This window comes from Phoxinus phoxinus (assembly GCF_949152265.1).
Source record: "Phoxinus phoxinus genome assembly, chromosome: 20".
Taxonomy (NCBI): domain Eukaryota; kingdom Metazoa; phylum Chordata; class Actinopteri; order Cypriniformes; family Leuciscidae; genus Phoxinus; species Phoxinus phoxinus.
The window spans coordinates 12,351,771-12,364,237 of NC_136895.1; the positions used below are offsets into that span (position 1 = coordinate 12,351,771).

At 39.0% G+C, this 12,467-nt stretch overlaps 1 protein-coding gene across 1 annotated transcript; it reads left to right on the top strand.

Moving 5' to 3' along the window:
- The first annotated feature begins 47 nt into the window (after positions 1-47).
- Positions 48-11,028, top strand: capn1b (calpain 1, (mu/I) large subunit b). The gene is made up of 22 exons (XM_079592410.1): positions 48-172; positions 1,837-2,083; positions 2,719-2,788; positions 4,764-4,882; positions 4,962-5,095; positions 5,166-5,334; positions 5,447-5,530; positions 5,617-5,702; positions 5,786-5,860; positions 6,201-6,361; positions 6,443-6,612; positions 6,714-6,725; positions 7,142-7,353; positions 7,532-7,571; positions 8,268-8,333; positions 8,409-8,466; positions 8,548-8,612; positions 8,740-8,808; positions 8,896-8,974; positions 10,078-10,191; positions 10,283-10,341; positions 10,441-11,028. The coding sequence occupies exons 2-22, from the start codon at positions 1,838-1,840 to the stop codon at positions 10,465-10,467; spliced, it is 2,115 nt and encodes a 704-aa protein (XP_079448536.1). The 5' UTR covers positions 48-172; position 1,837; the 3' UTR covers positions 10,468-11,028.
- Positions 11,029-12,467: the final 1,439 nt, after the last annotated feature.

Genomic DNA, 12,467 nt, shown 5'->3' on the forward strand with positions numbered 1-12,467 from the left:
TACATTTGACGTCTCAGCTGTCAATCATTCCCTAGTCCCGCCCTTATAGGCGTGGCCGTGCACTGCGGTACCCTGATTGTTGTCTCATCTGCACGGGATCCGTTCATCTCTGTTGTCCGTTATTTTAAAACGAAGCCGCTGGGCTGATAACCATAACGACAAATAAGCGGTGGTAAGTTTTGTTTAACTTTTCCGTGTTAACTATATACGGTATCCGTCTGTTAGTATAAAACCCCTGCCCTATATTTCTAGCAAGTGACGAAACTATTTTCTTATTGCTTATTTGTTTAATTTCTAACGATGATTGTGAATCGATATTAATAATTGTAAACAAAGGGCTCACATTTAGGATGTGCATTATATCTATATCTATATCTATCTATCTATCTATCTATCTATCTATCTATCTATCTATCTATCTATCTATCTATCTATCTATCTATCTATCTATAACGTTATATATAATATTATCTATATTATGAACTAATTTACAACAGCAGATACAAACTGATGGCACTAAAGCAGCATGGTTGAATATATGGTGAATATGTGCAGCTGTTTTTGAGGGTGTGTTCATTCATCATCTAAAACAAACACTAGAATGCTGATGCTCAGTCTGGCCTATTGATTTCACATCACTAAGTCAGCCGACATTGTATCAGTAGCTAGTGCTGTTTACATTCCACATGATCTGCCCTATTGCACCTCGAAAAAACCCACAGACTAGTTAAAAGTTTGTTATTTTGGTATAGTTTCAAGAGAACGTTTTGGAGAACATCCACTGCCCTTTTAAACCTTATATAAATATATAAATGTTTGTAACAACCAGCCATGTAACAACCAAAGTACATGAATATAGCTACATCAAAATACCATGGTATTACCGTCTGTTAGCATCACTGTACTATATTAACATGAATTCATCATGCGGTAGCAAATTAGCTATGAACTGATTTCATAATACTTTTCTAAATGACCTTTTTCTCCTCAAGCCCACGGCCCTCACAAGGAACTGAAGGTATATTCATCATCTTGTATTTCTGTAGTACCAGTTTAAATTAAGGAATGATAATGACCTAAATATGGACTTAATTAACAGTTACCTCAGCTGGGTGTATGAGGTTTCCTTTTGCTAACGCTTTGAGAACTGCCCTCCATTGCATTGTCCATGAAATCACGGTAAACAGGGTCTGGAAATCTGCAGAGCTGATGTTTAACCCTATTACAAGACCACATGAAATTAGCCAGTCATTAGTAAACCTCTCTCCACCCTCAGTAGGGCTTGTAATCGAGTGTCTGTTGTAGAGGGCATTTCTCTCCGCACGCTGGACTAAAAGCCGCATGAATGCTGCTGCACTAATAATGGCAAAGTGGGTGACCATAAGCGAACATAAGCAAAGCATCATAAGCTTTTAGCAGCAGCACTTTACGCTAAACGCTCAGAGACATTGAACGCGCGCTGTCGAATGATGGGTGCTATTCCTGTGCTAGCTTCTAGTCTCCAACTACCACATGCACACACTTTCACTCTTTTGTTTTGTTTGGTGTAGTTGTTTACGCTCCGGACTTGTGATCAGGAGGTTGCTGGTTTGATTCCCGCAAGAAGCTAGTCATGAGCTATGATCATTTAAAGCGATAGTTCACTAAATAATTTACTGTCCCTGTTGTTCCAAACCTGCATTTCTTCCATGGAACGCAAACAGAGAAATGTTGAAGAAAGTGCATGTCTTTTCCATGTACTGAAAGTAAATGGAGACTGTGGGATACGGGTTTGGAACAATATGGGATGGGATCTGCTTTGTGTTTAAATGACTACCTTATTTTGGTGCACTACAGTATGTTTTCCATTGGAGGAGTGTCGTCGCGTATCTACGCGGAGCGCTTGCAGGCTGAAGGGATGGGAAGCAATGACAACGCAGTCAAGTTCCTGAACCAGGACTACGAGGAGCTGAAGAGAGAGTGTGTGGAGAGCGGCAGGCTGTTTGAGGACTCCTGCTTTCCCGCCGTGCCACAGTCACTGGGCTTCAAGGAGCTCGCGCCAAACTCCGCCAAAACACGCGGTGTGCAGTGGATAAGACCCACTGTGAGTGTCGCAGAGCACAGTCTATACAACTGCATAGTCACTGAGGGAACATGCTTTTATTTTGTTTTTGACACTGTGGCAGTGGGAGCAAAACGACTGAGCTAGACTCGAACTCTCATGTCCCACCTGAGAACCAAGATGCAATGAGATCTGGTGACACATTTGAACTTGAGAGTTAAATTACTTTGTAATGGACAAGCTAAAATTAAATATTCCCTCTTTTCTCAAAAAAAAAAAAAAGAAAAGAAAAAGAAATATCCATATGTATACCGGTATGCTGAAACATTTAATTCATTTATTTAAATTGTTTAATTTCTTCACACAAGCAGCAAGTAATGTCATTTCTTCATTGAATCATCAAGGAGTGTTATATTTGTCTCGGCCTGTGCATCATTGTCAAAACTCAAACAATATTTTCATAGGCAAACTGACAGTATCCAACCTGTTCAATATATGTATTGACTTGTTTGCATCTCATATATAGACAGATACATTTATTTTATCATCTCGCAGACATGTGATGAAGATGTTTGATGATATGGTTGATAAGTAGTCATGCGTGAAGTGTGTTATTAGGTTGACAGGGAGAGGATCGCACTTTGGCTGAGGTGTATTTGCTTGCGTAATGTTTGCAGGAGCTGTCGAACAATCCTCAGTTCATAGTTGGTGGAGCCACTCGGACAGATATTTGCCAGGGGGCTCTAGGTGAGTATGTACTGTGCGAGCCTGGGTGTGTATGTTTGTGCATGCTTGCACACGTTAACGAATGTCAAAAGATTCATTTGTGCTTCACTGCAGTTTGGGTGATCCTACAGCTTAACTATATATGCAAAACAGTGTCTACAACCTTCACACATACTGGCTGTCAAATGTTGCCACACAAATGAAAAAAAAAACGATGTCTCCCACTTTTTTTACATCGTATATTTGCAGAAATTCATCAATGTATTGTAGACATAAAAGCATAGGTAGGCGATTATCATGATTTGCACATTAGCATGTTTTTATTGACATTGATGTAAATGTAATGTAATATTATATTACATGGACGATAGATAGATAGATGGACGGATGGATAGATAGATGGATAGATAGATAGATAGATAGATAGATAGATAGATAGATAGATAGATAGATAGATAGATAGATAGATAGATGGATAGATGGATGGATAGATTTTACTGGATGTATTATATTTGGGTTAATTACAGTTGGTTTTATGAATGAATTTGACAAATCCCACATAGTCAAAATCGGATTTATTATGCTACTATGATCACATGCACAGTGTTTTAAGTCACTTCTGAGAGGAAATGTGTGTTATGGGGCTAGATGAATGTGTGTGTTTGTTTCCTGGCTGGTGGGAGTGTTCAAACAAGATGCCTGAGTGGTGAGTCACAAACACGGGTGTAGCATTAGAGAACTCTGCCATTGCTGGCTGCAAGCCACAACCCACAGTGTGTGTGTGTGTGTGTGTGTGTGTGTGCGCGCGCGCGTGTGAGACTGTGGGTGTGCACTAATTAGTGACAAAGTTTGTACAGCAAACACTGGGTGGAGTAGGATGGGGAAGCTTATCGCAGAAATGCATTTTACCTTTCAGTTAGAAGATATAAACGATTGAGCCTCCTCAGACAAACGGGTTTGGCTTTGCCAAGGGTGTTTGAGATAAAACAGCATTCTTCCAGAGTAAATATAGAGTACGGAAGCATCTCAAGCACATTCTCCTCCCCCTCTTTGGCTGTGGGTGGAGGGCTCCCCCTAATGGTCATTGTAGTACACATATTATATTTATCATACTAGTTATTGTTTCTACAGAATTAGCTTCTCAAACATTGAATTTTGAATTAAAGTAGTAATAATAGCTGTAGTATTCATTTTATTTTGGCTAAAACTATGGTAACCATGGTACATTTTTATAAGGGTAATAGGTTTGAAAATTAATTTCAAAAGAAGAATTAATTGCAAAAATAAAACCTGTATTTGTGCTTTCAGCACTCTTCTCATCTGCCATTGGTTCACCAGACAGATAGCCCCGCCCCAAACTCATGCCATTGGTTGAACAGTTGCTATGCATCAGTTAATTCAGGAATCCAGTCTGAATGGCTATAAAACTAACTTAAAGTCATCATGAATTCAAAATAGACAAAATTCTAAATAAATGGATTTCAAAACACTGCACGTATTATAAATTGTTTATAAATGCACATTTTTTTTTTTTATTAATGTGCCCTCATGAAAAATAACCTCCCCTCCTTCTTGCAGCATCATCTCTTCTCTGATGATGTGTTCACTGGCATGAGGGCGGGGCAACCTGTCACTCACATCATGAGATCCAACAATAGCAAACCGCAACCATCCAATCAATTCCTGATTGACAGAAATAAAGTCGCGCCCTACATTTTTCTTCTTCGAGAAGCTGTTTTACTTGAATATAAGCCACAATAGGGCAGCTTTTTTTTTTATTGCAGTTTAACTGCAGCTTTTTTAAATTCAGTTTCATGCTGATTTAATAGTAAAACAACTTTCAATAAATACTTTTTTGGGGACTTTTTTTGGATCAGTTATAAGCGTTGTTATAGTACATAAGGCTAATTTTTCCTCAGAATGTCTTGCCCTATAGGCTTCCACTGTAAATGAAATACAGTAACAGTATTTTCTGTGGTCATTTTTCTCCACCCAGGTGACTGTTGGCTGTTGGCTGCCATCGGGTCCCTGACTTTAAACGACAAGCTGCTTCACAGAGTTGTTCCTCATGGGCAAAGCTTTACGGACGAGTATGCCGGCATCTTCCACTTCCAGGTGCACAGCCGACTGTTAATAAACTATATTTTTCTTTACCTTTCCATGCACTAATGTGTGTTGTTTGCTTGTTGTGCAGTTCTGGCAGTTTGGCGAGTGGGTGGACGTTGTGATTGATGACCGATTGCCTGTAAAGGATAAAGAGCTGATGTTTGTTCACTCAGCAGAGGGAAATGAGTTCTGGAGCGCCCTTTTGGAGAAGGCCTATGCCAAGTGAGTCTCTTCCTCTCTTTTCTTCTTCTATATGGCATTTATAGGGACCATAATGTGTGTGTGCCTGTAGGCTGAACGGCTCATATGAAGCTCTGTCGGGAGGTTCCACCACCGAAGGCTTTGAGGACTTCACCGGTGGAGTGGCCGAGATGTACGAGCTGCGCAAAGCTCCCAAAGACCTGCACCGCATCATTGCCAAAGCCTTGGAGAGAGGCTCACTGCTGGGATGCTCCATTGATGTGAGTCCCTACAGCGCCTACTACAGGCCTGGAGACACACTCAACACTTTATGAGTTATCCAAATAAAGATGGACAGTTTTTTTGTGTGATTTAAGTGTGTTTGTCTGATAGATCACCAGTGCCTTTGACATGGAGGCCGTGACCTTTAAGAAGCTGGTGAAAGGGCATGCGTACTCCGTCACAGGTCTCAGAGAGGTCAGGATCACGTCTGAAATGCATCTCGAGCTCATTATTTTATCATTTTAATCATTTGCATCAATCTTTTGTTGTTTTCATTTTAGGTGAATTTCCGTGGCAAGAAAGAGAGGTTGATCCGCATCCGAAACCCTTGGGGGCAAGTTGAATGGACTGGGGCTTGGAGTGACAAGTGAGTCAGCCAATCAGAATGAATTTGAATGGACTCGCTATACCGGACATGCTCAAAGTATTACACTTATACTTCATTTCCAGTTCTTCTGAGTGGAATGGAATTGATCCAGCAGAAAGAGAGGAAATGAACAACCATATGGAGGATGGCGAGTTTTGGTAAATCTCCCGCATAGAAATCTGATCTTTATGGATTATGCGCTCTATATTAGGGCTGTGAGTTAGTTCCAAGAAGAAGTGATTCTTTGATTCTGAGATGTTGGGAGTCCAGACTCCAGAGTCGACTCCAAAGCTTTGGATATACGTGAGTTGCATGTTTCAGAGTGAAGCGCGGCACTGTGTTCATTTACACTGTGTTTTTTTCTTAAAAATCGAGAAAAATAGTCTGGAATCAGTTCTTGGAATCGACTCCAATTCCCAAAACTCCCGTGTAAACATTTTCTTTTCCTTCCCAGAGTTTTCCTGTGATACCGATGCTTTGCTTCTCTGTCCACATCAGGATGTCATTTGAGGAGTTCAAACGCCAGTTTTCTCGTCTGGAGATCTGCAACCTCACACCAGATGCTCTGAGTGAAGATTCTCTCAATTTCTGGAACACGATTAAGTTTAATGGCACCTGGAGGCGAGGAAGTACAGCTGGCGGCTGCAGGAACCACCCCAGTGAGATTCATGCACAATGAAACTTATTCATCAGCTAAAACATACTCCATTACAAATCTAGTTTGGTGTCTCTTTTGTCAGATACATTCTGGATAAATCCTCAATATAAGATCACGCTACAGGAGGAAGATGATGATCCTGAGGATGATGAGGTGGCCTGCACATTTATGGTGGCCTTGATGCAAAAGGACAGACGGCGTTACCGCAAGCAAGGACAGGACATGCACACCATCGGCTTCGCTTTATATGAGGTTTGAGGACAAAAATTGAGATACAACACTCACAGACTTTGTTAAATATCATGGTTAACTTATATCATACCTAATTTCCTGTCTTTTATTCCTGTTTTTAGGTCCCAGAAGAGGTATGTCATCTTTTCAGTTTTATATGAATCTAAAGGTGGTAGTATGATGTATAAAATTTCATGTTTTATAAAAGAAAATGTGTATATGTATTTTATATGAATCTGCAGAGGCTTTTAATTAAGTCATTTCTAGGTTGATATTCCCCAAATTGTATAAAACTGTGTCCCTGTGGTGTTTTCAAAATATTGCTCTGTTTGTTTGAGTATTTCGACCAGCCCCGCATAGTAACAGCGGCTTAACCAATGCCGTGAGTTTGGGGCGGAGCTATCTGTTTAACTGACCAATGACAGACAGGGAAGTGTTCAGGAAACCTGTTTAAAAACAATAAGTTTGCTGGTGGAGAAATTACAGACTTAACCTCTAAATTACATTCATAAACTTGTGAAGTTAAAAACTATATTTCCTCTGTTTTTAGTTTCGTGGCTCCCAGAGTGTTCACCTCAAGAAGGACTTTTTCTTGCGTCAGTCGTCCTGTGCGCGGTCAGACAGCTTCATTAATCTGCGAGAGGTCAGTACCCGGCTGAAACTGCCACCGGGCGAGTATCTCATTGTCCCTTCCACTTTTGAGCCTGGAAAAGAGGCTGACTTCGTCCTGCGAGTCTTCACTGAGAAACAGTCAGAAACTCAGTAAGTGACTCGGCCATTCAACTACAACAAACACCAGTAGTATAAAAAAGTATTTTAAAATATTGATAATTTTGTAATTATTTATCTTTTTGGACTCACCTGTTTGTTGCATTTCATTGTCCAGCATCATTATATTGGAGCACACTTCATTTGGTTTGTTTCTTTCTTTCTTTTTTAGCGAAATGGATGATGAGATTTCATTTAACCTGGAAGATGAAGTAAGGGCTTTTCTATGGAAGCTTGTTTTCGCCACGGAATTTAAAAAAAATTAAAAGATAATTGCGACCTTTTATCTCACAATTCTGACTTTTTTCTCACAATTACGAGTTTACATTTCGCAATTCTGGCTATTTTTCCTCAGAATTGCATGATATAAAGTCGCATTTACGAGTTATAATGTCAGAATTGCGAGATATAAATCTCACAATTGCTATCTTTTTTTTCTATTTTATACATATATCTCGCAATTTTGACTTTTTTCTCACCATTTTTTCAGATCTCAATTCAGAATTACGAGCTTATATCTTGCAATGCAATTCTGACTTCTCAGAATTATGAAACTGGCAATTTCGAGTTTCTGAGAAACTTTTCTCACAATTCTGAGAAAAGAAGTCAGAATTGCAATGCGAGATATAAACTCGTAATTCTGAATTGTGAGATCTGAAAAAAATTGCAATAATCCCGCAATTTTGACAAAAAAGGATCGCGAGATGTAAACTCGCAATTGAAAGAAAAATGTCAGAATTGTAAGATAAAAAGTCGCAATTATCTTTTTTCTTTTTTATTCCATGGCAGAAAAAAGCTTCCATACTTTTCTGATATTGCAGATGATAAAACTGAAAAAAAGTCCATAGACTTACATTTAAGGAAGGACCAGTGTATATCCAATAAATAAATGTGTGTTTTATCCACAGGAAGAGGTTTCAGAGAAGAATATTGATATCTCTTTCAGAAAAATGTTTTCTCAGCTGTCAGGAGAGGTGTGTATGTTTGCGTGCCTTGATTATTGATATTGTGTATTCCATTAGATTAAATTGATCTAAACTCTCTTATAGGACATGGAGATTTCAGTTCATGAGCTCAGGACCATTCTGAACCGAGTGGTGAGCAAACGTAAGCTCGGCTGAGGTTTTCAAGTGTTCACGTCTGTGTGTGTGTGCTTGAGAAACACCTCTGCTCTTCTGTGTTCTGCAGACAGGGACTTGAAGACAGACGGGTTCAGTTTGGAGTCGTGTAGATGCATGGTCAGCCTGTTGGATGTATCCTCAGATCCTGAAATGCTAACGACTTTTTCTTTTCAGATTGTGTACTGCATATATGCATTTTGTCGGATTATTAATAAGCATTTAGTTTATGCTGTAATGTGCCTTGACTGATCGGACTCAGAAAGATGGCAGTGCACGGCTGGGAATTGTGGAGTTCCAGATTCTGTGGAATAAAATCAGGAAGTGGCTGGTGAGAAACTGAGTGGTCCATCAATCATCACATATCCTTCCCTACATCACATAGTATGGTGGGAACTCTCATTTATCTCTTTTGCAGGGCATTTTCAGACAGTTTGATCTGGATAAATCTGGCACAATGAGCTCCTATGAAATGCGCCTGGCTGTGGAGTCAGCTGGTAATACACCGTTTTTAATGTTCGTCTTGTGTGGCCATGATGTTCCTGGTTAGAGATTAAAGATCAAATACTGATTTGATTTAGATTCACAAGCTCTTTATTAGATCCCAGTTCCAAACTGATTTGAATTGCACGTTATAAAGTTAGAATTGCGTGAAAGTCGCAATTGCATGTTATAAAGTCAGAATTGTGTGTTCTAAACTTGCAATTGCATGTTATAAAGTCAATTCTGACTTTATAACTTGCAATTGCGACTTCGACCCAATTCTGACTTAAAGGAATAGTTCAATTTTAAAATGAAAATTCTGTCATCATATATATACTCACCCTCAAGTTGTTTCAAACCAAAAATATCGGTAACCAAACAGTTAACTGGTCCCATTGACTTCCATAGTATTTTTTTTCTCCTACTATGGAAGTCAATGGGACCAGTTAACTGTTTGGTTACCGACATTCTTCAAAATATCTTCCTTTGTGTTCAGCAGAAGACAGAAATTCATACAGGTTTGAAACAACTTGAGGGTGAGTATATGATGACAGAATTTTCATTTTAAAGTGAACTATCCCTTTAATAACTCGCAATTGCAAGTTTATATCACGCAATTCTGACTTTATAACACGCAATAGCAAGTTTATAGGCCTATCACAATTCTGAGAAAATAAGTCAGAATTGCGCGTTCTATTGTCTTTTAAATTGTTTAATTCCGTGGCGGAAACAAGCTTCCATAGGAACCAGAATTGAATCAAGAGCTTGTGAATCAAAATCGACTCAGAAGATCTGTATGGATACCCATGCTTAATCTCGATAACAATGTCTTTAACAAATTTATTTGAATCAGATTAATTTCAAATATATTTCAGTTGTAGTGACCATTTTACACACGATTCATAAGCGTAATTTGTTCACGAAACGGGTAATGCTGTATATTTTTGATTCCCAAAAGTGAACCGGCTCATAAGTTTACAAATACGTTTTCATGCAGCCACTGTAAATCAATCAATATTGGGATTTTAAAAAACGTATGTTAAAATCATTCACATTAAACGCATATTTAATCAGTGGAAATCTATCGTTTTACCAGTGCTTATTTTCTTGTCCTAAGGTTTTAAACTGAATAACAAGCTTCATCAGATACTGGTGGCGCGATATGCCGAAGGAGATACAATTGACTTCGACAACTTTGTCTGTTGCCTGGTCAAACTGGAGACCATGTTCAGTATGTCATTTGCATATCTATTCATTTATTTTTTGATCATGTATTCGCTTATATTCCACTAAACTGTCCCATTGACTGTCGTGTTCAACAGAGTCGTTTGTAGAGCTGGATAGAGAGGGGTCAGGCATCGCAGAACTCAATATAAGCGAGGTGGGTAAAGTGTGTTCTTCAACATGGTGGGACAAATAATTGATAGTGCATTAATTAATTAATTAATTAATTCGTTAACCCTCTTGCTGTCCCTAACAGTGGCTGTACATGACCATGTGTGGTTGATGTGTGAAGAAGAGCATATCGTGCTGGACTAGAAGGGCCGAAAACACACTCCCTCAACCGCAGCTTTAAGCCATTACACACCCAAAGATGTCTGAGCAATACAATACTGCCTTAAAACACATCCAACATAACCATCACATCAGCTTACGGCACTATATGCCTTTTGATTAAAACGGGACACCTCATTATGCAAGATGCGTTTATCAATTATGAACCACTAAATGTAAATTCATATATATAACAGATTTATTCTTAACTGCATGCCACTAACCTTATGCTGTAGGATATTTTATTGTACCCTGTGTAGCTTAACTTAGCATTCTGAAGTTTGCACCATTACGGCCTTGATATTTAAAGATTTGTGTTACTTGAGATTTAGAAATTGATCTTGTTCGTGTATGATTTTGTTTTAATTTATGATCACTGTGATTTGCTGTGCAATTATTATTTATTTAAAAATAACTTATGTTCTTATAGGATGTTCAGGGAATTGTGCTACACTAGATCCTTTCCTTTGTGCTGCTTAATATGAAGTGAAAATAAAGGTTACATTTAACTTATTGCCATGTTATGGTTTTTAATGGCTATATACACTTACTGTATATTTAAATGATTCTGGATCATTTGAAAACTACTATTTTGGGGGGTTTCAAATAGAGGTTACAATTCTGAACAGGCAGCTGAACAAAAAGTAATTTACTAGAGGTTCTGACAAAATTGTAATAGCTGCTATCTATTTAAAAATTATTATTTAATTTGATTGAATAATTCAATGAATCCCTTGTAAATACTTCACTTCTTTCATTATTGAATGAATCAGCGTTATTGAACATCTCTTGAGTGAATGATTCAATGACAAATACATATTTTAAAGGAACACTTCACCCATTTGCATTAGACTTTGTATCTTTAGAAACCCAGTCACATTTTCGAATGGTCATGGTTTATTCCCTTATTTTCCCCTGAGATGGGAGAAATAAGGATTTAAGTGTTCCACTTCCTGCTTTTTATGACGCAAAAATCGTCATTTTGCGTCATAAAAAGCAGGAAGTCAAATTTATTTGAATACGGGTAAGACTACAAACACTAGCTCATCATTTATCCAGTAGAAGGCGCTGTTCCGCATGTTTTCAACCCGCCCATAGAGGGATCTCACTCACAGAATGTACATATAGTGTCAGCCATTCTTTATTTGGAAGCTAAGCAAACAGTTTCTTATTCTGTGGAGAAAGCTGAGTAGTAGCGGTGACCATCCTCTTTTTCCCGGACTTGTCCGGCCGTCGAGATGGTCCAAAATGTCCGGGATTCGGCTTTTGCTTTCTGCAGTCGCATTCATAGTTTACATGCACACCTTTTGTTTCAATCTAACTGAATTCATTCCGATTGGTGAATCTGAATGTAGTGTTTACATGAACGCTAAACAAGTGATCGTTTGATGTGCGTTTTAACATTGCTAGGAAAATCCCCGCTCCTCCGTGAGAGATACGAGACCGGTGCGTCTCACAGGCGCCGGCGCCACTCATCAGTAATCACACCACCGGGCTCGCATCGTTCTCCGCGGCCGTCAGTCTCGTTCCTGCTCGCCACAGTAAACATGAGGAATGGCGACTGAAGAACGCAAAAGCCGAATCCTGGACATTTTGGGCGACATCAAAATACTGGGCAGACTCACGGAGACTCACTAGTAGCATAGCCTTGTTGTTTACTGCGATCTCTTACCGGTAGGCGTGGCCTCCTAGGGCAGCGAAGCAAGTGCATTCTGGGAGTTGTTGTCTTTCATCCCCATAAGCCAAAAATACATTTTCTGACTTTTCTCAGTCTAGAAGGCTCCAAATTCAAAAATAATTTCACATTTCTTCTACATAAATGACCCATTTTAAATACACATTCATCTTTCCAGAGGTGAAGTGTTCCTTTAACAGTCACTTGTCGCCACCTACTGGTGTAACGATGTAATTAACACAAAAGTTATTTGACGCACCCACAATCAAAGGGTGATT

Excerpts from the sequence above, each read along its gene's own strand:
- capn1b (XM_079592410.1), top strand. The coding sequence starts at position 1,838 with ATGTTTTCCATTGGAGGAGTGTCGTCGCGTATCTACGCGGAGCGCTTG. Across the intron at positions 5,531-5,616 it reads CCGTCACAGGTCTCAGAGAG|GTGAATTTCCGTGGCAAGAA; the intron begins GTCAGGATCACG and ends TTTTCATTTTAG. Across the intron at positions 5,703-5,785 it reads ACTGGGGCTTGGAGTGACAA|TTCTTCTGAGTGGAATGGAA; the intron begins GTGAGTCAGCCA and ends CTTCATTTCCAG.